Source organism: Ischnura elegans, chromosome 4 (assembly GCF_921293095.1).
Source record: "Ischnura elegans chromosome 4, ioIscEleg1.1, whole genome shotgun sequence".
Lineage (NCBI taxonomy): Eukaryota > Metazoa > Arthropoda > Insecta > Odonata > Coenagrionidae > Ischnura > Ischnura elegans.
In genome coordinates this window covers 122,841,884-122,867,659 of record NC_060249.1, presented here as the reverse complement: position 1 = coordinate 122,867,659, position 25,776 = coordinate 122,841,884, and the positions used below count along the sequence as shown (strand labels likewise).

Genomic DNA, 25,776 nt, shown 5'->3' with positions numbered 1-25,776 from the left:
TCCTTAACAGGCAGGCAACAAGCATTTCGGGAACAATAGTGAACAAGCTTTTAACAGGCAGGGGCCGGTTGGTAGTATGTTTCACCGAACAGGGAATGAACAGACAACAGTGAACAAACACTAAACACCCTATCGATTTACGTCAAAATGATGCCTGTTCGCTGTCAGTTTGGAACCTTTTGGAGATTTTGAGAACAGATTATGAACAACGTACGAACAATTGTTTTAAGTTTCGGAATTTGGACAACAATTTGGATTAATCCAAATTTAATTGAGTACAAGGAAGTTTGATTGAATCCAAAGAAAATATTATCTACTTAAACAGTAATTATATACGGTTGAATTCATTATCACGATTACCATCAACCACGGATGACGGTTATTGAAGTGAGCACGCAAATTATATTAGCTATCTGCTCGGCTTACGCACGTTAAATACTTTACTTCGCCAATTACAGGCAGGGGCCGTATGTTTCAGCCAAAGAGTATGTACTCTGTGGTTTCAGCGGACTGGGAACGAACAGACAACAGTGAACGAACAGACAACAGTGAACGGAAAGTCAACAGGCAAGGGCCGGTTCATAGTCCGTTTCACGGTACAGGGTACGAACAGAAAACAGTGAACAGCTAGTGAACAGGTTCTCAACAAGGACGGAAAGATAGCGTGGTGCTGCTACCTACCTATAGAAGATAGCAAACGCAAACAATGACGCCAATAACCGATACCGTTATCCGGACAGTTTACGAGCACATGGTCGACTGTATTGTGGTGAAGTTGTTGGTTGCGGAGAAAACAGTTATTTATTTGATTATTATTTAACCTGTGCTAAATGCCCGCAGTGACGAATTAAGTAGGTAATTCGTGCATCCATTCAGTGATAGTGAAAGTCGTGAAGTGATATTTGTTCTTGAGTGTGTTTATTTAATAATTTATTGTGTCTCTTAAGTTTTTGAGCAAGTACTGAGATTTGTATTGTATTTGTATTATGCGTATGTGCGTTACGTCGCCAATAAGAACCAACAAACATTGTCAGAGGACTGTCTTTCTTGTAGGTTTGTTTGTGAGAAGTGAAATCATCGTGTTCATAAATATTCTTTAAAGGCGTGTTTCTCTTTTAAAATCACACGTATTATATTGACATAGTGCAGAATCCGAGTTGTATTAATTTAAGGAAGTACATATTTCTTTGATGAAGGCATGTGAAATATTTGTTGATGTAGTGGTTGTTCTGTTAATGATGACAAAGCTTGCTTTTCTGCAACTATTCAAGATTTTTATAACTAATGGAATATGTGGAAAAGCACAATAAAAGTTTTTCTTACAATCATTAAAATGAATTTCAACTTTTAATTCTATTTTAACATAAATTATCTCTTGTCTATTATGTCCAACTTAGCAACAGCGAACAGTTAAGGAACAAAGTATGCGCATAGGGAGAGAACAGACAAATAACCATCTTCCCACATTGTCACAGACAAGGAACAGACAAGGCGTTCCAATTTACATTCTACGAACAGTCGCCTGCCTGTTCTCTCTTGGTCAAGGAACAGGGAACAAACAACCAAAGAAAACAGGCAATGAACTGACAGCGCACAGTCCCCTGCCTGTTCATTGTCTGTGGTCCAACAGGTAAGGAACAGAGAATGCCGCTTTCTTAACAGGGAGGGAACAGACAAGTAACCCTTTTCTCACAGACAAGGAACAGACAAGGCGTTCCAATTTACATTCTACGAACAGTCGCCTGCCTGTTCTCTCTTGGTCAGGGAACAGGGAACGAACAGCCAACTGACAGACAATGAACAGACTTTATTGTTACAGAAATCGACAGGGGAGGCCCAGTCATGTTATATGTATTGAAAACCATGTGAAGCAAATTCCTTTGAATCAATGGCTTCATGTATTTTTCTATTCTATTCCTTTTTCAGTTTGTGATGGCAGCAGTAAGTCATCTTCTCTGTTTCACTGTGGGTATGGGCTGTGCATCTCGAGCGAGCTGGTCAATGACGGTGTCGTCAACTGCCCGTTCGGCAATTGCATCGATGAGGGTAACTGCTCTCTCGCCAAAGAATCAGAATTCGCAGGTGAGTGTACCGCAGGCCATAGCACGGCTGTCTTCATTGAGGGACAGTGTGCTGTAGTATTTCAACATAGCATGCAGGCTGGGTTGGTGTATTTTTCTCTGCTTAGTGTTGGTCTAAGTTATCATTTGCAAGATTAGAGTTGAACATTGAAGATGTAATGATTCTAAGATTTAAAATGATGTTTTCGAGGTTTTTAAAAATTCTAGTTAACTAATAAAAATTTACTGTGACTAACTGCAATTGTCTCCACCCACACTTCGACCTTTTTTTTACACTCTCGTTTGTCACTTTAAATTTAGTGTACTTCTCCTTTCAATGCATTTTGCGGAAGGATAATGTGGAGCAACATATGTTTTCATCCTTCCCTCTTCACATCTTTCAAGGCATGCTCTTCCTTTTTGGCACTTCTTGAGTCACAAGGGAGGCTAAATTCGATCTTTTTGTGCCTTACATTGTGGAGAAAACTAAGGTTACCCTTAAAAATATTTGCAGTAACCCAAATTTATTTCATTCAACAATTACAGTGAACTCCTTATTATTGATGCACAGATTATCCATGCATGAATTTCACCTTTTTTTATGTTTTTCCCATTCTATTAAAAATAAAAGAAAGTCAAAGACAATATCACCAAGATTATCACATTTTAATTCATGGATACACAAGGCTTATTATTTCCCATAGGTTTCTCTCTGTTTCTTTGATAATTTAAGATGACATCAATGATGACATGATGAAGCTGAGTGACAATAGCCACCTTGAGGCCTGCGATGAGAGTTATTCGTAATATCCTGCTTCATATAATCGAGAGTTTACTGTATTTAGCTTTGAATGATTACTTCGCGTAGCATACTCTTTGCGTAGGACATGCAAGCTGATATATGTAACATGTTCTATATTTAATCCCAATAAATTATTATTATTATTATTATTATGAAAAAATTACCTAACCCACCTGTACGCAGCCATTGTGAAATCTATCCAAACTGAAAACAACAACAAACAGCTGAATTCCATAATGAAATTTTCGAAGCATATAAATGTATCCAAGATTTTAGTAAAAATTTTAAATATAAATAAAGCCATTACTTATATTTGCAAATCAATATTCCATAGAAAACAGAGAAACGAATAAAATCTCCTCTCCTTCATTGGTTGTGAAAACTGTTCAGAAAGTTTTTCATGCTGGAAGAGGCGGAGCTTCCAAATAGCTCACGCAAGAAATGGCGCGGTGCTATTCCAAAGAAAATTATCACACCCCTTGATTCAGAATACGGGGTTGGTATAATAACGACCCACAGAATAGCACCCGCTATTTATTACACCCCTTATTCAGAATAGCAGCTCAGGTGCAATACTCTGTCCGGCAGAAGGGATGCTAAGCCGTGGTCCCCTTGGTGCCTTTCCTTACAAACTGGCTAATCCCAATGCAGGATTTCTGTCAACCATACCCTCCCTACCCCATCCTCATGGTGCAAATAACCTCAACAGTTGCTTGCCTCCTCAAAATACCATACCAAGGATAATTCAGAACACATGGGACCCAGGAGATCACGAAATTAAGATTTTTATGGTGTTTACATCACTTTTCCAAAGTGAGCAATTTAATAAACCGCAGAACCGCCACTACTACTGGGAGTGATGAATGAACAAAAATAGCTTAAGAGCCCGGAAAAATCTCCCCTCTTGAATGCCTGCTCATTGAAAAATAATATTCAGATGAAATTTTATCATGACTAGATGGAATTACCAGGTAGTGCTTCTCTATCGGCATCCTTCCACAAATACAGCACCGGGACCCTCAGCTTATTAGCCACGCGATATTTCTTCACGTAATGTTTTTCTTTCCCTTTTCTGATGACAGCTCCAGAAAATTTTTGTATTAAATTGGATCTAATGGTGCCAAGCCATTCCTGATTGTGAGTCAAAACGAAATGTTGTATCTTTCATGTCTTGAATTTGACTTAAATGATTACATGATGACTTACCATGTGAGTTATTCTCTGAGGGTATTCACTCCCGTTCGTTTAAAAATAAAAGCCTTCTACTTTGCAGAGTTAACCTCATGGCTATTCAAGGTCCAATCAGGTTTCATTTCAACCCACGGAGATACAAATTGAATCAGTTTTGATCAGCGTAAGCAGCTTTCCCTCGGCTCCATTTGTCCTGCAGATGTGGGGTTAGCCTGCAGAATGAGACAACGCATGCTGCTTATATCATTGTGTTGAATCACCATTGACTTACCTGCGTACTAGAAATACGATCATCGTTTTTGAATAACCATGGAAGTCAAAATTTTGGTACAGGAAAATTTTTAAAGGCTCATTTTGGAGTTATATCATGCAGGGATGACTTAAAACATAGCATTGGCAAAATTCTAGAAAACCTTGCGTTCGCGATCTATATTCCTTAGTTCATAATTCTGGATAAACAATCATCTACTTTAATTACAATTCATATGTAGTTAACGGATCTCTAATTATTGAAAACTTATTATTCTTTATTAGCATCTCCGTGTAATGTGCGCACAGCACGCCCCCTCATGTGACTAAAATCATTAGAGATGAGAAAAACGAGTCATTCTCTTGAAAATGCTCCCAGTAAGGGGAGTGAAACGTCGAGTAGAAAATGTTACCTGCGTAGCAATTCCCGATCAAGCAAGCAACAAGATTGATGAAAGAAGCTGCAAAAATCTTGTGAGGTATTTCATGCTGTGGGACTGGAAAAATATGTTTTTAACCAAAATAGTCTTTTAAATGAAAAGTTTTATTACCAAGGTTGGAAATACATGGGTTCATATGGGGTTTGTGATGGCTCAAAGAACTTCTTGTGGAGGTACCTCACCGCTCACAATGTAATGCAGAGAGCTGCTCGCACAGTGCGAATCAACAAAGCCTTTCTGGGTCGAGGGGAGTGGAAGAAAGGGGAAGAGGGGAAGGTGGTGAGGGGGCATTTCTGAACAAACATTTAAAATGAAACATTTAAAATGAAACATTTCCCAGATCACAATTTGAAAAATTGATTTCAAAACTATCACGTGATGCATAGTCACAATGTTTCACAGGTGATATAACTGAGGAACCATTTCTGCTCACTATGTTATATCTTTCAAGGAAGACTGAAATTAATTCCGTCTCCTGTGCTTAGAGATGACGGCAATTTAAAAAATTCTGTTTGGAGAAAATATTCTCTCCAAAGCTATAAGATCATGTGAACAATTAATAAAAAAATTCCTTTATTAATCGTAGTTGTTTGTGTCAGAACAAATTTTCATTTTTCTCTTGCATTATTTTCATAAATTTGCACTTCCCCAAAAACTTTTACATGAGACTCTTCCATCATTTTTCTTTCACAATTCATGGGACATGCAGGAGATAGAATTTCGATAATGGTCATATGAGATTCTTTTGAGTGATTCCCAAAAAAATTAATCAGGAGAATCCTTCAAGCGGCGTGAGAAGGTGTGCAGTGGGCTACCTGCAAAAAGTGCCATATGCTCCCTTTGACCTGCCAAACATGTGATGAGCCTGACACGGAAAATGTTTGTGAAAAGAAGTCGGGTGCGCATGGAGTCCGACTTCCACCGCACACGACTCCAACACGCACAGATTGCGCGGAGGGAGTCGTGTGCGCATAGAGTCCAACTCCCATCACACACGACTCCAACGTGCACATTACCTATAGGCTGAGGGAGTCATGAACACCAGAAGACTGACTTTGCCGTGCACAATTTCAGCGCACAGTGTGCGTAGAGGGAGTCGTTTGCGAAGGGGAGGGAGTCATGTGTGGAGGGGAGGGAGTCATGTGTGGAGGGGAGGGAGTCATGTGTGGAGGGGAGGGAGTCATGTGTGGAGGGGAGGGAGTCACGACTCACCAAATAAGACTCTCGTCTCTCAGCAGTGAGTCGCACATGTTAACTGACTTGCTGGCACAGTACCCATGACTGCATGTATGGGATTATTCACAGGACCAAAAAAACGGGGTGTGAGTGAGGTCATCGTATAACTGAGGGCCGAGGATGTGCAGTAATTACATATTTTAATTACTTACCGACAAGGAATGTTTCAAGTTTACTGTCAGACTTCCAAGATGATGTGAGGGGGAAAAACTCCTGAGAAAGTTTCCCCAGAATTCCTCAACATATGCAAATGTCAAATGTTAATAGCAGTGAGAAATTCCTAGAGGGAGTCTTAAACTGAAGCTTTCCACGTTCATATGGAGTTAGATCACCTAGCAATTCTTTTGTTTGTTTTGCAGTGCAGATCTTCAATCGCGCAACTTCGCCATACGACCCTTACCTTGAAGATGTGGGTCCAAGCATTGTGACCATTATTGGCATCATTTTCATCGTAGTCATCAGTTTTGGCCTTCTCCTCGCATGCGCTTATTACCTGCGGAGGCGCAAGGACAGGCAGCGGTCGCAGGAACCATAATCAGCATAGAGGTGATTGAAGGATGAAGCAGCCGTATGTATTACATGTTGACGACTGGTAATTTGATTACATCATGTTATGGCCTCAATAATTGAAGTCTCTTAGCTTGTTAAGGAAGTTGATGTTGACCATCAGCCTTTGACTGAAGGCACAGAATAATTTATTCTGATTAAGTAATTATTTGCATGCAGGATAAGTTTTAGCTTTTATACATAAGTATCTGTTGACTGGTACATATTCCAGACAGGCAAGTGCAATGGGAAATGTCATGTTGTTATATTTTTGATCTTGTTGGTCGATGGCATAGGCATAAATGTTGGCATGACGTCACCTGAAATGGTGAATGAAAGATGGCTAAAGGAATGAAGTTGCTAAAGTTTTCAATAGATTTATATTTTATATATTTTATTTTTTCAATATTTTATTTTATATTTTGATAATAGATACAGTAAAATTCGGTTATAACGCGGGTCTAGGGGGACGTAGTTTACACCCGCGTTATTGGACAACCGCGTTATTACGGGAAACTGCGTGGGAAGCAATAAAAAAAATCCTGAAAGGTAATTTTTATAGCAAATTTATTTGCCTAATACATTATTAAAATATTTATTTTATGTTTTAGACGTTCTACTTTAACGGGAGTTACTAAAATACTCTGATATTTTCTTTTGCCGCGATAGTTGACGGTGTTTCTTTGTCACGTAATTTTTTATGCTTTGCAAGTGCAACAGATGAATACTATGGCAATCACTTTGTCCCTCCAACCAATTCAATTCACTTATATTATGTAATAAATGGCCAATTTTTGGCCTCTCGACCTCACATTCGTCTTCTTCATTCTTGCTCTCATCTTCCGATGATGCAGCTGTTTTTGCGCGGCTCTGGACTGCAGCCACAATTTCTTCGTCACTCAGACACGTCAAGCAGATAGAGGAGTTTCCTCGTCTTCACGAACCCAGGCCTTGAGATCACTCACAAATAGTTTATTAGAAAGAACATCTGAAGCTTCACGTGCATCCTCTTCCGTGAAACCCAAAAACTTGTCTTCGTCTTCCATGCTATCGCCCGCTGTATACTCGCACTTTGACCAGCAATTTAGAATTGTAGCTGAAGTTATTTTGTTCCATACCTATCCAATATTATAAGCCATATTCTTCAGGGTGACTGTTTTCAGATATTCTTGTACCTGCAATTCTGAATTTATGACACTAGTGAGCAATTCCCGCCGATAGTGGGCTTTAAATGCTCTGATTATCCCTTGATCCATGATAAGAGCTGTCGTATTTTTTGGTAAAAACAAAGCCACTATTTTACCATCCCTTGATATCAAAAGCTCAGAAGACGGATGGACCGGACAGTTATCTAACAGAAGTAGTGCCTTCTCTTCTAACTTTTTTGATCTTAAGTGGCTCTTAATTGATGGAACAAAATCTTCATGGAATCAAGATAAAAAAATGTCTCGAGTAATCCAGGCATTCTGACTGTTTTTGTAATTTATGGGTAGTGCTGTCATATTAACGTACTTCGAGAACCGAGGACTTCGATTTTTACCAATACACAGAGGTTTTAACTTGTGACTTCCTGATTTGTTCGCGCACAGTAATAAAGTCACTCTTTCTTTGCTCATTTTTATTCCAGATTTATTTGCCGACTTCTTAATATCAAGTGATTTTGTTGGAAGCAATCTGTAGTAGAGAGCGGTTTCATCGCAGTCATACAATTGCTCTTCAGTGTACTCACCCTCATCAATCATCTTGCGTAAAGTCCCACAGAATATTCTAGCTGCTTCACTGTCACTAGAACGAGATTCTCCTTGCATGTTAACTTGCGCTATCCCGTGGTGAATTTTCCACCTCGATAGCCAGCCAGCAGAAGCAACAAAATCATGAGCACCACCAATTTGTTTATTTAATTTAATTGCCTGTGCTTGTAAAAGTGGACTGGATAATGGAACACCTTCACTGCGCTTCTGAACAAACCACGTAAACAAACATTCATCCACATCACCAGCAGCACTCAATCTGGCCTTTTTTCTATCAAGTCCTATTTCGTCATCCACTTGATCAACAAACGATTGTAATTTATCTTCTTCTTTCATCCAACCACGAATAGTTCCTTCAGGAACACCAAACTCCCTGAATAAACTTGATTTTGAATCACCGCATTTCACTTTGTCGATTATGCCCAACTTTTCTTTAATTGTGTAAGTTTATCCTTTTGGCAGACATCGTTTTAACCCTAAAATCAATGAAAATTTTCGTAAAAAGTAATTTTCATATTCATAGTAAGCCTAAGACAAAGGTAAAACAGCTCATTCATCATTAAATGCTCGAAGCCTGTGGGCATTGAGTACCTACTTTGGTTGAGCGCCACGGTGCGAATGTACGAAAGAGAATTATCTCAATCTCCCTGAATCTCGAAAATTATTATAGCCGTGCAACACACTTTTCAGCTCGAGTTCACAAGACACAATGACCGATCAGGAATTACCGAGTTTTTTATGGCTACGAAACAATGTATGGAATACGTCGCCAACTGCATTAATACAGTCGCTTGAAGTAGTGCCGTTGCGACGCGTCGGTAGTCACGCCGAGATAAAATTCGCCACCAAGTTACCTACCTCAAAAAAAAAGGTCAATGTAATCATTTCGGGAGACATGGTGAGACCCGCGGTATATCCGGCACCGCGGTAAAGTGAGGCGTGTAATAACCGGAAATTTACTGTAATAATCTGACAATGGTACAGAAAAATATAGAATTTTTTCAGAAATTACCTCAGGCCAGAATGGGGATACACAGATGCTGATTCGGTCGACGGACGTGGCTGAACCTCCCTCCATTATTGCGAGGGAAATCAAAAAAGACTAAGGCAAACAAAGGTCACACTCACAAAACTGCACACGCAGGGGAGGGTATCGTGGGTATTTTTGGAAAAAAAGGGGGGGACTATATTCGTGCATATATGGTATATATTTATTTTACTGGTCCCATTAAACTATCCCTCCGGATTGACAAGATTTTCCACAGGATTTATTATAGGATGGGTATCTGGATTCCCATACACACAACTAAGTATGTTAATCAGCAGCCACGGCTTAAAGTGACTGGGCCGTCAAATAGCGGGTGACACCCCTGGAATCAGACTTTTAATTGAATCATAAGGGTAGGGATAGGGTTGACCCGGGTTCATTGATAATTGCGATAACGTCTTGAGTAATGCACTTGAAGGATGGAAAATTAACGATGTTGGCCTTTGAATTGTGAACAATATTATGATTTCTACGATTACATTTAATGAACTACAAGATTTATGGTTCAACGTCGTCACCTATAACACACACTTCCCACGCACACGGCTAACCCTCAAAATACCCTCAAAAACCAGGCATCGTCTCCTATAAATGCCCTATACATCATCGGCTTCATCCCAGAATGCAATTGGGAAATCTGTTGGTTTGGTTTTGATATGTTAACTGTCCATTTGAAAAAGTTGAGCAACAAGTAATCTTGGTAAAATGAGCAAGCACGCTGCTGTGACTCCAAAACTTAGGGCCGTATTAATAGTCGTTCCCCTTAGAGTCCCCTAGGGGCCCCCTTCCCAAGGGACTCCAAGGGGAATCTTCAACGTCGGTATTAATAGTCGTCCCCTTGTAGTCACCTAGTAAGGGGACTCCGAACGTGGTAACTATGGGCCGTAACTATGGGCCGTAACAACAACAGAGTTGTTTATATGCAATAAAGAACTCGAGATGGCGGCTCGAAGTGCTGCATTTACAGCTACAGAGAAGAATATATTGTGCAATTTGGTTGAAAAACACAAATCTTCGATTGAAAATAAGAGGACGGACAGCGTGCAATGCGAGGCGAAGAAGAAGGCGTGGCTTGCGGTACAAAGTGAGTTTAACTGCCACCGCGATGTTGTCAGAAGAGATGTAAGGCAACTGAAAAGGTAAATAAAAAGGATATGCAAGTAAAGGTAAGTTTAGGATATCTCTTTCAGGTTTTTATCTGCTGGTTAAATGATTTTACGTAGTTTGTAATACAATGTTAAAGCACACCCTCGCCTTACCGGATTCGGCATTTTCTGCCGATTTCATAATGAGATTTCAGTGTAGTGAGAATGCAGCTTACCTATTAAGCAACAGAGTATATGAAGTGAAGAAAATAAACTGTGCATCCTTTCTGAGAGGATCCAGTAATGTGGGTTGGAGTAATATGTGGAATATATTACGGTATGAGTTTTTTTTCGTGCTGACGGGTGCATATTTATTTGTCTATTACGCCTGAAAAACGGTTTTTCCGTAATGCGGGTGCTTTTTTGCTCTTGCGTTATTTGCTTAGTTATTGTATTAATTGCTTCGGTTTGATTAGATGTGAATTGGCTTATTTTAATGCCAATGAATAATAGTCTTCAATATGCCTTGGAAATTAGCTAGGGTAAATAGTGCTAGTGTTTTGATAGCTGGTAATATTGCATTATTAGTTTAAATGATATTATCCGTTGAACTCGGTGCAAATTCTGTCGAAAATTATTTAAATAGAAGCTTTGGGAGGCAGTGGGATAAAATTTATTTCCATGTGAACGACATTTTAACATATAAGTTTTCGAAAAAAATATGTCGTTTTAAGTCACAATGCTACATTTTCTGTGATGACCTCCTAACTTAAGAGCATTTCAGAAATGTGTAGAAAGCCAGTCGAATAAGAGATTTAACGCGTTATAAAGCTCAGATTTCCCATTTCTTCTTTTTAATGAATGCAATAAAATGACTGGGAATGGACTTTTCATAACATTTGCAAAACCAGTAACATAGCGGGATGAATATTATAACCAAGAAAGGAAATTCATGTTGTACATTTTGAAGCAATATTTATATTTTATTTATTTATGTGTTGAATCAAATGTTTATAACAAGTTATGAAGTTCATGTAATTGAAAGAAGGACTAACATCTTTGGATGTTGAATCCATGTAATTGACTCTTGGTAACTTGCCAATGGATACCCCAGCAGCAGAGAAGGTTGTCTCAACGTTGTAGCAACGTTACAATGAGGAAACATACAAGTTGTCACAACGTTTCTTAAAATTGTCACAACGTTGCACAACGTTGTGTCAACGTTGTCTCAACGTTAAAGTTCCCAGGAAACAACGTTGTGACAACATTGTCTCAACGTTGTCACAACGTTCTGACAATATTGTCTTACCGTTGTCACAACGTTCTGACAATATTGTCTTACCGTTGTCACAACGTTGTTTCCTGGGAACTTCAACGTTGAGACAACGTTGAAACAACGTTGTGCAACGTTGTGACAATTTTAAGAAACGTTGTGACAACTTGTATGTTTCCTCATTGTAACGTTGCTACAACGTTGAGACAACCTTTCTGCTGCTGGGGTAGTTAATTTGTCCAACAAGTTGCTTACATGTTGAGGGCTATGGCCACGATAAAACCAATGTTTCCAATTTTGGAATGCTGAATGAGAATTGACCCAGACATGGTCCAAAATCAGCAGAAAAAACAATGGTAATATTTGGAGTAATTTCTCTAAAAATAGGTTGTATCGCATAATGGAAGAGTATAAGCAAATCATAAACATCAGTTGAATTCCTAATTCACTTTCATATACTTTACATAGAAAAGTATTACAAATGCTAAGAAATTCATTAGTACATTCCAATATTTAAAGCAAGAAATGGTGACCACTTATTGTACATGAAAGATGGTATAGCTAAAAACGCCCTACATTCACACCATCTTTTCTAATTCACAAAAACTTTTCAAATAGTTTCAGAGTACAGAAATGACCTTAGGCTATAAGTATTTAAAAACAAGTTTGTCATACAAATGAAAACCTGAAATAGCTTTCCTCATTAAAAATTGCTTTTGAAAGAGTCAAAATAGTGATATTAATCAGTAAAAAGTAATAGCTCAATGTGTAGGTGTATGACTTCATCAAAGTTCAAGTCAAGTTGGAATAGGAACACTACCATAAAAACAATTGCATGTGGCCATCAGCTATACAGAGATCACACTTGGACTATCCCAATTGTGTACTCGAGGAATAATGGATATTTTTATCCAATTCCAGAGGTTTACAAATGATACTTGTTTTCCCCTGTAGTAAGAAAGGACTAAACATTAATCTTGAGCGAAGTAGAATTGGAAAATGCTAGTATATGTAAAGCCTATAAATGTGAAATCATATGGCATCTACTCACATAAAAAGTGGTGCGTCTTTAACGTAGAGAGTAGGAATGAAAAAACTTGAATGAGGTGAATACAAAATTTAATAACATTCTCTTGTTACAAATGAACTTGAATTACAGCAACATTACTTATCATGAGCTAGGAAACAGCTTTAATTAAAATAGGCACTTACTAGCTATTGCATGGTATAAATGAGGGAAGAAAGACTTTTCTTCCCTTCTGTTTGCCTTTTGTAGAATCCTTCCAAATCCCTCAAAAGGGTATCAACCGCTGAACCTTTTTGGTTGCTTCATCACCACCAAGATGAGTAGACTGTTAAAATTTGTATTAGCCAGATTTTAAATGCATTTTATTGTCATCCATTTTCACATAGTGGTTTTTTTGAGTGTGTTTTCCACGCCAAACTCTTGTATAGAAACTAAATTAACTCTGTTTAATTCATTTTCACATTATGCATATCACCATTCAGATCATTCTTTTCTATTGACCAAGTTTATAATACAATAACCAGTTTTTAGCATTAGAGTAATGTCAAAGCAAAGAGTTTGAAACAAATGAAACTAATGCAATGTGGCCCAAAGATTTTTCTTTAGTTTTTCAAAGTTTAGGGTCATTCCATGTCAGTTCACCTAGGCCATGGCACCGACTCAGATTTTTATGAAATTTTTGTCACTAGATACTACCACCTATTTCATTACCCCGTGCAAAAAATATTTCCTCCCTCACTCTCATGGTTTGCAAGATATGAGGGGTCGAAGCTTGAGATGTTTGCTCAGACGTGGTGGTAGTGAGATTTAAATTCCAGTGTGCAGGGCACAAGGTAAAAATTCATAGCTCAGAAACCAAAAATAAACATTTGAATGAAATTTTGACCCATTGTGTATCCAAATACGTAGCTTCCTTAGTAATCCCTTTCATCCCCCCTGTATTGCAATGTTAGCCAAAATAATGTCCAAAATTGTTAATTAACCGATTTCTTTAGCTCAAAAACTTTTCTTCGTATTTTAAGAATAATCACGAAAAGGCAGACTAGTTAACTCATCCAATTCTTTTATGAGAGGTAAATATGCACTCCTTAACACTTTGAGTTCCGGCTGCTAAATTTAAAGCCCTACTGAAAAATCCAGCCATTTTTTACTATATTTGTACATTTTTTAAAACATTAGCATCAAAAATATATTTATATCGATGTTCATTTCAATAAAAAGGACTTTTCTCTTCTTTATGAATGAGTTGAATAACATTTATTGCTAATTCTTAAATATATAATTTAACAATGAAACCTACTGTTTTTGAAAAATAAAAAAGTTGTAACACCAAAGTTGTGATGTACCACCATAGCATGCATAATAATTTTTTTAATACGCTCAATTTGAACTATTTAAAGCATGGAAATCATAAAAAAGCATTGTTCCAAGCAAAGCATTATAAAACCTGGATGACAAAAAGGGTCAATGCACCCTCAACGAACGGTCCATTGGCCCAAAGAATTTTCACACTAAGTGGCCTAAGATGAGGTTGCCGGTAGCTGCAGAGGACTTTTCGTCCTCAAGACATAAATTGAACTCTTTTTCCATCGAGCAGTTGATTTTTGAAAAACAGAACCCCTAAGCAGTAAACTGGAAAAGTACCACGGACGAAATATTACGGCTTCACGCATACAAAGCCAATTAAATGGAAAGACGTAATATTACGTCCATGGCACGCAAAGTGTTAATACTATGAAATAAAAATGGTGGTGTTTTGACTGCCACTGAGTATTTCAGGTTTTACTTTTTCTGCCTCAGTGAGGGGGATTTGGGACGTGTAATATAAGATAATAAGTATAAGTGTATCCATAGCTTTATGATGATTCATTTGAAATAATGGTCAGTAAATCTAAGACCAAACCAGAGCCACAATAGTGAACTTGTTCATATAATTTTATAAGAACAATACTTGTCTTGTGGCAGGTGAGATGAAAAGAGCCCAAATGGCTTGGAAATGATCTGTGAAATTATGCTCCTTTCCTGGAATTCACCTATTTTTCAAGAGTTTAGTTTATGGAAAAAATGGTATCGACTTACATTAGACTCTTACTGTGCATTATAAGAGAAATGAAAATACTAACCTAAATTAAAGTATCTAAATAATACACTTCAATCAACTACACTTGGTTTGTCATTGCTAAAACAATGTGACGCTGAAGTTTTCATCTGAACTGATCCTCTTTGCTCCTATGGGTTCTGGAAGAATGTCTCTTCGATGAAAGAAGCTGACTTTGCACAACACCAGTTCAGCCGGACTCATTTCACTTTTATGAGTGAAGTGTATTATTTAAATAATTTTATTTAAATTAGTGTTATCATTTACCCCACAATGCACAGTAATAGTCAAATGTACTTTGATACCATTTTTTTTCAATAAAATAAACAAACTATAAGCAAATATCTCAAACGATGAGCCACCTCTGGGCAAACATTTCAAACTTCGAACCCTCATATCTTGCAAACTATAAGAGTGAGAAAGGAAACATTTTACAAAGGCCATTAAATAGGTGGTATTAGCAGGCGACAAAAATTTCGTAAAAATCCGAGTCGGTGGGTGTAATTTCGAAAATTTCCTGGGTGAATTGACCCTTTACTAAATTCCAAAATTTTACTGTGCATTCTTATTGACATTCTTCACATTCAATGACTGCGTTGAAGTAGCGTACTGAGTTTATAAACTTAACTATTCTCAACAATTACGATTCACGGCGCCATGAGACGAAAACTGTCCTCTGATTAAAATTTCCAGCTAATCAGATATTGTCGTTGTGCTAAAAACAATGCCTCATTGTTTCGCATTATATATTTCTGTGAAAGCGCGCAGCCTACAGCCTGAAATTTCTACAATAGGCTACAGTTTCTCCATTGTAGAGATTCCAGCCTTATAGAATCGCGATTTCACAGTAAACATTAAATTTGATAAAAAGTAAGCTTTGGATTGTAGTGTAATTATAATATCTGATTAGTTATTAAAGTTTAAACCCTAGTCTACCAGATATATGCGCAGGCAACACACATTTAAAAAATCCACTTGGTAAAAATAGTTCACAAAAATATGAAAGTATAAACTCTGCCTAATATGAATCAACACTAAAAAAAATTACAAACCCGTTCGGATGATACCCGTTCGGAGGATCTGGAAGGATTCCCCAAAAGTCAAACAAAACACCACAAATTCCGATGGCCATTGATTCGCAGCTCAATGCAAATGATTGCTACTCAATTGGGTTGAGAGTAAAACCAAGAATGAAAATTGATGCACGCAAGAAAGTAAACAAAGCCAATACTGGCCAATACATTATCATGCCGGCGGCCATCTTGTATCGATGGCACTTCGATAGATCGACAGTTGTAAAACATGGGCGGTAGTTTGAAAATCATATCAGAGGATATGAAATACGTGAGAATGAAATCATATCTAACATACCGCTTTCCACCAAAATTTACTCTCCTTGTTGAGATATTTCGCTGTGGCCATAGAAATATCTAACACCGATGAGGAGTGTTTATACTTTTCTTTGTACATCTACATCGTATTCATTGATGTGAAATCCTTTTAGTTTTTTTTAAATTTTAAATGGGTTTATTGTTTATGAGTGTTAATTATTTTCTATTGTCTATCACCTATGAAGTTACATGTAGGAATATGGTTAATGGGTTCTCCCGTAAATAAATTTTTGCAGCAGGTATGATATGACAAATCTGCTATTAATGCGATATAGCATGTCCTCTGCAGGTGTGACGTTTAAGTCTATGCGTAGAGAAAATCATGGCTAGTATGAGCTCACATAGCTCGTAAGTTTTATTCAAGCTTGCATATAGCATTGAAGCCAGAATTAGTTTGTCACAGCAAGTTTGCTGTAAACTTGCCGCGACAAGGTTGGTCGTCACAAGCTGATGACAACCCTAGGACAAGTACAAGCGTTTGTCGCAAGTTTACATGCTAACTGTGTCAGCGATCGTCCTAGGGACAGGGTAGGCCCGGGCCCACCCAAATTAGACAGAAACATATAAGAATCGAAGTCTAAAGTTAAACTTCATTTGTGTTTTTTGCGTTCTTTGCCCAGATGATTTTCGGACTTAGTTTTTTGGCACCTTCGTTGAAAATATTCTAAATGGAATTGAATGACGAAAGTCAATGCATCCCCAAAAAAGCTGTTTAAAACGCGATTCATGGACTTAAGAAGTTATTAAACCTTAGATTATGGAATTGGAAATCTAATAGGCAAATGAAAATATTGCCCACAATGTTGCAAAGTAACGTTGCCATTAAACGTTGTCCAAACGTTGCGTCAACGTTAACATTACAGTGCAACATTTGTAACGTTGCTACAACGTTGAGACAACCTTCTCTGCTGCTGGGGTAAGCATTCAGGTAGTCTAATAATGCTTGCATTTTGCTTCCCGCATTTTTGGCTTGATTTTAAATAAAATATGTTTTCATCCTCAGCAAGTCACTTTCGCACAGATCTTAGGTAAACAGCTCTACCAACTTTTTCTTTTTAATTAATGCACTGGCATAAAATAGAAGGGAGTTTCATGCCTAATCCCGTTGTTTCAAATGCAAACTCCAACCCGCAAGCCATTCCTTTCAGTAGTGATCTTTTTACATAACCATAATGTTTCCTGATAAATCCATTCCTGGTCTATTTATCTTTTGGTTAGGTTATCTGCTGTTGAAGGAAGTGATGAATGATTTATGTACCTGATTTTAATGCTGTTAATGTGATAGTTTTGTGCTCTGCTCATTTTGCATTCCTTAATTGCATCTGTTTTGGCCTTTGTGTTAGATGCTGGGAAAAGTTGAAGGGAGAGGTGAAGAAGAGAAAAACAGCGGAGGTACGTCATAGAATGGGCACAGGAGGTGGACCCCCCCTGAGGCCCTTCGAGGACCCAATCACTGCCCAAGTGGAAAGAATAGTTCCCCACTTGGATGTGGTGATTGATGAAACCCTGGACAGTGACTACCATCATCTGGCCACAACCTCTAAATCCCTGCCCATTCCTTCCAGTGGTCATGACGTTACTCCCGACCCTGTTAATTCCAAGTCAACCTCCACCTCTCAACCCATTCCTTCGTGCAGTAAATTCTATTCTTCTACTCCCGTTGCTTCCTCTTCAACTTCTTACCCTCTGCACAACCGTTCCCCGTCTGATTCTCTTCCCAGTCCTGCTCTGTCTCCCTCTCAATCTTCCCATGGTACCTTATCCCCTTCACGTCTCTGTTTTCTGCCCATCCCTGTGACCTCCACCGACCAAGCCCCTCAGCCCTTATTGTGTCGCACCACCTCATCTCCTGCTGAAACATCTCCTGGGACTCGCCCTTCCGTCAAAAAACGCAAACCTTCCTCGAAGGGTAAGTTCTCTATTGCTATGAATTGTCAAATTGTCTGCCTAAGGCATAGAGAGATCACCTTAACCCAAAATTACTCAATAGACTATCGGAGGTCAGTTTATCATAGTAGTCCACCCATGGAATGTTATCCCATCCACTTTGAAAACTGAAACTAAAATGATTTCGGGCTGTTATTGAAAATTTCATTTTGAATGGAAGTGGATGGGATGTTTACCGCAATGAAACTTTTCAAGAATGAGATATCTCTCTCCCTACCTCAAATCTGGAATTCTTTCCTACTAGCACAGCTTCACTGTACCAGTAGATAGTAAAAATTAACATGCTATTAGCTCTATTTATTTATTTTTTACTACAAAATGATGTATGATATATTGTTGTTAATTTATACATAACTGCTTCCTGGATGCTTTCAGCCAATACTTCCTTGGGCATTGCTGAGAGGGAGTTAAGGGCCAGGTTGGAAATGATGGATGAGGAGCGGAAATATATAAGAAGATTATACGAAATGAAAATAAAAAGGTCCCTCGAGAAGGATAAAATAATAAAAGAGAGACTGAGGCAAGCTGTGGCTGCTAGAAAGCTGACAGAAGCACAACTCAAAGAGTTTTGTGGGGAACGTGTCCCCTAATTTGTATATTTTATTTTTGTATAATATATTTTCAAATTTTAAAATTTGCATATATATTTATTCCTTCAACTTGTTAAATACCTATCATGAAAGCATGAGATAATGGCTGAAAATAAGGAGATTGGTGCCAGATATTAAGGGAAATGGATTTGGAACAAGTTTTGGTATACAGCAACAGCAATATAGGTTTCATGGGTTGGTAGGATTTATTTTCTGGATTATATTTTCCACTTGCCTTGACCACAGATTTAAACTGAAGTGCAGTATTCTCTTCAAAATGATTTTCCATTAAATATAAAAGCTGGAAAGATTACACTTATGCCCATTGCTATGATCAGACAGCTAATATTTGATAGCGAGAAATTGATTTCCATAAAATGCATGATAGGTGCAGATCAAGGGAAAATTATGTATACACATGTAAAGAGTTCCAAATTTTTTATTAATTTTTCTTTCAGCAATGTAGCATGTTGAGTTTCACATACCATGAATACATGATTACAAGGTGTAAGAAATAACAATATTGAATTGAATTGAATTTTTTATTTGTCCACAGTGATACAATACACTAGTTACACACTAGGCAGGTATATAGGACACGTCAAAATATCAAATATTAGTTTAAAGTACAATATACACATCGAATATAAAATTTTACACTGTGAAACCTTACATGCTATGTACTCAAATATTCATTAATGCTATAGAAGCATTTTTCAAGAAGATAAGTAAAAACAATTTTTTTAAATACAAGTATTCTATTTTAACATTTTATATAGGCAGGCAACTTATTATATAGTTTCATGCGCATTGCACAGGGTCCTTTGGTGGTATGGGTAAAGATTTTTTGTGTGACATGTAGATCATTACACTTTCTGGTATTGTAGGAGTGCATAGTATTATTTTGAATGAAATCGCTAAGGTGTTGTTTTGCATAGATTACAGAGTGGCATATGTATATACAAGGCACAGTTAACAAATGTTGATTTTTAAATAGATGTCTGGAGTGAGCTCGGTGATGCTGTTTAAGCATTACCCTACACAATTTCTTTTGAATTATAAAAACATTATGCAACTTAGGTGAGGAACCCCAGAGCATGACACCATATGATATCCTAGAGTAGAACAGACTATAGTAAAGCATCTTCAACACATCTAGACTGACAGTATATTTGATCACAGACATCAGATAGAAAACAGTATTTAGTTTTTTACATAAGAAATCAATATGCGTTTCCCATTTTAAGTAAGAATCGACATAAATACCAAGGAATTTTACGTTTTTAACCATACCGAGATCAAAGTCATCATGTAAAGGAGAATTTCTATGTGAGAAGATTGACACTTGTGTTTTTTCAGCACTTAGAACCAGGTTGTTGTTTGTACACCATTCAGTCATACTTTCTATTAATGAATTTTTGGATCTTAATAATTCAATCTCAGTTTCACTAGATGTTAGAACACTCACATCATCAGCGTATAAAATACACTTATTATTAGGGTTTTCCATCAGCTTATTGGGTAGGTCATTGATAAATACTAAAAATAACAGTGGACCTAGTATTGATCCTTGTGGTACACCTTTGTCAATCTCCCTAAGTGAGGATGAGTAATTTATGCCATTTTGTCGAATGGTTACCTTCTGTTTTCGTCTAGATAGGTAGGTTTTTAGCCAATTTAAAGAGATACCTCTGATGCCTAGTGATAAGCATTTTAACAGCAAGAGTTCATGGTCCACAGAGTCGAAGGCTTTTCTCATATAAAAAAATATCCCCATAATTTTTTATTTTCATGTAATTGTTCAATTGTAAAGTCAACCGCATCAAAAAGTGCTTGTACAGTAGATTTCTCCTTACGAAAACCAAACTGATGAGATGAGAGCAAGTTGTTGATCTCATGGAAATCAGTCATTCTTTTACAATACACATATTCAAAGACTTTTCCAAAATGAGAGATTATAGATAATGGTCTATAATTCCTAATGTCGTCTCGGTCACCTTTTTTAAAGATTGGGACAACTTTAGATATTTTTAGAGACTCAGGATAAAAGCCTTCTGTCAGAGATTGGTTCACTAAAAAGAGCAAAGGCTTTACAATAATATCCCTACAATCTTTTAATATCTTGCCTGTAATTCCATCAGAATCAGTAGACCTTGTCCTTCCTACCTTAATTAGATAGCAGATTAGCTCATCTTCACTGCAAGGTTTCAGGTACATTGACTTAAAATGTCGAATATTATATTTTATGTTGCTCCTTTGGGGAATAAGGTTAGTATCTGGCAGATTCAAAAATGAGTGATTAAATGCATTAGATACATCAGAGAAATCAGTAAGTAAATTTCCGGAAATATCATGCATTAGAGAGGGCAGGATGTCAACGTTAGAACCAGTATTACATTTAATGATTTCCCAAGCCGCTCTAGAATAGTTTGCTGCTATGTAAATATATTCATCATTATACTGTCTTTTTGCTTTCTTGATCGAAATTCTGTATTGTTTTTTAAGGCACAGAATTGCTCACGTAGCATAGTATCCTTTGAGGATTTGACCTGAATTGACATCTGTCTTATTATGGTAGACATATTTTTAATATCAAGTGTTAGCCACGGTTTAATTTTATTACAAGTACTCCTGGGTTTTACACGTTGTAATGGAAAGGCAATGTTAAAGCAAGAGTTGAAAATATTATTAAATTCATTGAAGTTGTTGTTAACATTTTCTGACGGATTGAGTTTTGCCCAATTCTGATTATTTAATAGTAGTTGAAAATAATGAATGTTGGAGTCAGTAAAATGTCTAGCATAGCGACAGGGATTTGATGGCTGTGGCATTTTTGGAATTCTGAAAGTAGAAATAATTGCCATATGATCAGATAAAGCTGGGTCAAAAACTTTTGTATTTACATTGATTTCATTGTAGTCTGTGAAAACATTATCAAGTAACGTCTTACAGTTATTAGTGATTCTAGTAGGGGTGTTGACGAGTGGAGTAAGATTAAAGGCATTTAAAATGTGCCATAGTTGCTTTTGCTCTTTCCCTTCTGCTAATAGATTGCAATTAAGATCGCCTGTAATAACAAGCTACCAACTGAGAGACATTAAAATGAAGGGTAATACTTAGGCTTCGACGCCAATTATTCACCAAAAAACATTATAGACTACAAAAGTTGAATAGTGATAGGCACCTAATTAGCAGAGGTGACCAAAATCTCTAAGATACAAATTTGCTGTGGCACAAACACCGATTACTGAGACTGGGGAGGTAATGGTGCAGAATGAAAACCATTGTGTTTTAAAGGTTTAAGGAATTACATTCCCAAAATCAAATATTACAACTAGTATGCTGTATAAAGACCCCCCTGCCCCGTATGGGGACCAATCAGGGATGGGCACGCGCTCTCTCAGTCCGGCGCCACCGTATAAACATCGGACAACCAGAAGTACTCTCCATTTCAGCCTGGCCTTAGGATGCCTGCAGCAGTTGGTGAAACGTCACCATCAAAATGACAACTGGGACGGATCCCAGAAATCTATCCAACTGCGAATGTGAGTCCGTGGAAACTTACATCAGAAAACTGCTAATAAGTTGATCATTTCAAGAGAAATGTGTGAAGAAAATTTTACCCCGGTACCATTGAATTTTTGTAGCATGGATGCATCTCTTGTAAATCAACTAAATATGAATAAAAATTTGAGGGGCCCTTAAAATTCTTCTTAGTAAGTTCAATTCAATTATTTTTTAAGTATCTGTTTACACAAACACAATGCTACCCCCATACTTAAAACACTTGCACACAATATAAAATCAACTGACAACTGGCTGGTTAGGGTAAACATGGTTCACCGGGACAGCTACAACGTGCCTGCGGCACGTAATGCGTTGAGAATGTGAGTTAGAAGATTCTTCATGCATTTCCTGCTATATCAAATGAATCATCTCCTGTTTGCACAGTATTGTACAGAGAAAGAGGTATATTTTATAGCAACTCAAATGCTGAATGCATATTGACATCTGCCTTTTAAGTAAGATATCCCCCAAAATGTTAAGGAGGACTAGTAATCAATTACAAAATACATATTTCTTCATGGAGCATATCAAGTTGACAACGAATATTAGCTAATCCATCATCAAAAACATGAATGAAAAGGCTGACATTGTACTAAAAATATGAATATCAAGAAAAAACAATCCTAGGCATGTATCTATGACACTACAAAAGTTTTTTTTGGGAAATACATCGGAAGCTCACTCAAGACTAATGTACATTTATCTCTGTTGTGAATTCACTTAAACGAGGCCTTCCTGTATACACCCATGTACTTATGATGATTTTGATGATAGCAAACCCTTTCCTGACAGAACTTTCAATTAAATAACATGGGCTTTGACCTGCAATAGGTATGTATATGATCGCAACTACCTCTTAAAAATATTAAATCACAGTTGATTTAAACAGGATCTTGAGAAAATAATGGAGAGATCAAAACTTATAGTGCACCATGCACACAAAGATTAGATAAAATACACAAAACGTTCATACCCGAATAAAATAAGGGTGCATTGCCAAAATAAACCCATCTAACAAGGAGAGTGGCCTCAGACATGATTAGATGGAATTTCTTCCAATGAAAACGATTTCTAACTTTCCACAAATTAAATTTTATCTAACTGCTAAGTTGGTTTACATTTACTAATACGAGATGGTAATAGCAGAAGAATGGGTAATAAAAATAAATTAGTGAAAAATTGCCAATCGTTCCAAACACTAATTATCGATTAAAATGCCTATCAATAAAAATTAGACGTGCATTAGCACCATTAACATTTGGTGCAGGTGGCATGTCATACCCTACTTCTTCTTCCCTTTCTTCGACCTCATCTGGCTCTGGTAACTTCAATTTAATTGCTAGATTATGGAGAACTCCAACTGCACAAACTATGGCGGTCATATTTGGTAATGAATTACCTAATCCTCTTTTGAGGCAGGGAAATCGCCGCTTCCATACTCCTATGGCTCTTTCTACCGCATTTCTGGTCTTTATATGGCTCCTGTTGTATCTCTCTTCAGCTCTGCTACCTGGTCTCAGTATTGGAGTAAAGAGATACTCACGGCATGGATAGCCGGAATCCCCAATAAGGATTCCCGATACTTGGCCACCTTCCAACCTAGCTCTAATGCTCGAGTTATCGAAAACTCGAGCGTCATGGCACGAACCCGGTCTCCGAACCACTAAATCCATAATTACTAGTTTGGAGTTCACGATAACCTGAAAATCAAAAGAAGGAAATTACTTAAGGCCACCATACCACAACATGAAGACAGACAATGCTGTTATTACATGCAACAGATTTCATGAACATACCTGAACGTTTATGGAAAAATATCCTTTCCTGTTACGGTAAACCTCAGCGTGGGCCCCACCAGGGTTTTTAATCATTATATGGGTTCCATCAATGGCACCAAGGACTCCCGGGAAACCAGCTACTTCGTAGAATTGAAGCGCATTTTGCGCGACTTCCTCTGCAGTACTGGGTACCTTAACGTACTCGGGAAGTCGTCGAGCGAAGATTCTTGATACATCTTTCACGATCAGCGACACACTGGGCTGACTGATACCGTGCAGATCTCCGCAAACGACCTCAATAAATAACGCAAAAGATAGTTTAATAGTCAGAGCTAGTATATTTATCATTATGTAGCCCTGGCGTTAGGAATGACTTGAAGGAAGTAAGTCTTACTTACTTGATAGCTGCTCGTGGCGTAAAATCTCAACGCTGTTAATAATTTCATTACAGGTGGTATCGGGAGCCCTCGTTCAGAATTCCGAACGAAATGAGGTCGCACCATTTCAAGCAGGGGCCCTCTCACGGCTTCCTTAGGAAACCGGTACCGCTGCAGGAACTCCCTATCCCTAAAAAAATCGAAAGGATTTTGCGCATCACGGACGTAACGCTTCTCCAATCTAGGATGTTGGTTCGCCAATCTCTCCAAACGACGAACAAAGGCCTCCAAGTTGTCCATCGTTGTTAAAGATATCCCAAATGGGGAATGTGAACGTAAATTCACCGAAGTGATGCACAGGAAAAGGTTGAGATGAAAGGGATAAGGTGAAATTAATGAAAATGAGTGAAAACGAAACGAATTGTAAATGGGCGAATGAGCAATGTGACAGGGTGAATAAATGGTATGGTATGAATTGGTATGGAGGTGAATAAACGTATAAATGAATAACTTTTTAACGAGAGCACAACAGCAACTAACGTATTGGAACAAGCCAGAACACGAAGTCAACAAAACACCATAGCAACCAAAGCTTCCTGTTTGCAATTTCAGTAGTTCGAGTTTTCTCCGCTTCGTGCACATGTCGCAAGGTAAGGCTCCCTCCGCTCCCAGCGTAAGGGACTGCAAGGGGGCCCCTACAGCCTAGGGGACGACTATTAATACCAGATTCGTGTGTGGGGGACCATAAGGGGATACCTAGAGCTAGGGGACCCCTGGGGGTCGACTATTAATACGGCCCTTAGTCTCACTGATTGAGTAGAAATGGCAATTGTTAGCCATTCAGGTAAGCAGTGGAGTAATAAGGGTGAGAAATTGAATGATCAACGAAATAATTTGGGACTTCACCATGTACATCACACAATGTCAACTGACGACCACCATATTAGTACGGGGGAAAAAAAAGAGCGTTAGAAGAAACATACAAGAATCAAAAATAAATTCCCGGCACTGCTAGCAAAAAAAACACAACTGCCAGCACAACACTTCTGACCTTATGTCAACAGCAATAACAGCAAAGTAGGATAGCTCAGAGTTTATGACCAAAGTCGTTCGAAATTGGAAATAAAAGTGACATGTGGTAGCAAGGATTCCTACGTGTGTTCTCCAGACGTAGTCTCTTCCAAGAAAAGATCCCGGATGCATAGGTAGGCAAAATTGAGGGCAAATCATTGTAACTCACGATGGCCCATCAGCACCTCACTGATTGTACCTCTGATGTCAGGACTCATTTTCCTTGCATAGTGGACTCCCTTATCCCGG

The 25,776-nt window shown here is 37.9% G+C and overlaps 3 protein-coding genes across 5 annotated transcripts in view; 2 read left to right on the top strand and 1 right to left on the bottom strand.

Moving 5' to 3' along the window:
• LOC124157998 overlaps window positions 1–25,776 on the top strand; it is a 49,237-nt gene that overhangs the window by 19,855 nt on the left and 3,606 nt on the right. Inside the window, exons 4-5 of one of the 3 annotated variants that reach the window (XR_006864673.1) lie at window positions 1,927–2,082; window positions 6,338–6,570. Coding sequence is in view for 2 of the 3 variants with exons in the window: in XM_046533136.1 (XP_046389092.1) it covers window positions 1,927–2,082; window positions 6,338–6,513 (332 nt within the window). In the remaining variant the exon portion in view is untranslated. The remainder of the gene's footprint in view (window positions 1–1,926; window positions 2,083–6,337; window positions 6,571–25,776) is intronic. The other 2 variants (XM_046533136.1, XM_046533135.1) reach the window with 2 other exon arrangements.
• LOC124157996 lies at window positions 10,065–18,778 on the top strand. Its single transcript, XM_046533134.1, has 3 exons — window positions 10,065–10,462; window positions 17,541–18,106; window positions 18,520–18,778. Exons 1-3 carry the CDS (start codon window positions 10,263–10,265, stop codon window positions 18,732–18,734), a joined length of 981 nt encoding a protein of 326 aa, XP_046389090.1. The 5' UTR covers window positions 10,065–10,262; the 3' UTR covers window positions 18,735–18,778.
• LOC124158238 (putative nuclease HARBI1) lies at window positions 22,586–24,912 on the bottom strand. Its single transcript, XM_046533427.1, has 4 exons — window positions 24,478–24,912; window positions 24,098–24,373; window positions 23,701–24,001; window positions 22,586–22,596 (listed from the first exon to the last, which is right to left on the bottom strand). The coding sequence occupies exons 1-4, from the start codon at window positions 24,754–24,756 to the stop codon at window positions 22,586–22,588; spliced, it is 867 nt and encodes a 288-aa protein (XP_046389383.1). The 5' UTR covers window positions 24,757–24,912.

Coding starts and splice junctions, on each gene's coding strand:
- LOC124157996 (XM_046533134.1), top strand. CDS start 10,263: ATGGCGGCTCGAAGTGCTGCATTTACAGCTACAGAGAAGAATATATTG. Junction 10,463..17,540: donor GATGTAAGGCAACTGAAAAG/GTAAATAAAAAG, acceptor CCTTTGTGTTAG/ATGCTGGGAAAAGTTGAAGG. Junction 18,107..18,519: donor ACGCAAACCTTCCTCGAAGG/GTAAGTTCTCTA, acceptor GGATGCTTTCAG/CCAATACTTCCTTGGGCATT.
- LOC124158238 (XM_046533427.1), bottom strand. CDS start 24,756: ATGGACAACTTGGAGGCCTTTGTTCGTCGTTTGGAGAGATTGGCGAAC. Junction 24,374..24,477: donor ACGCCACGAGCAGCTATCAA/GTAAGTAAGACT, acceptor TTATTTATTGAG/GTCGTTTGCGGAGATCTGCA. Junction 24,002..24,097: donor ATTTTTCCATAAACGTTCAG/GTATGTTCATGA, acceptor TTTGATTTTCAG/GTTATCGTGAACTCCAAACT.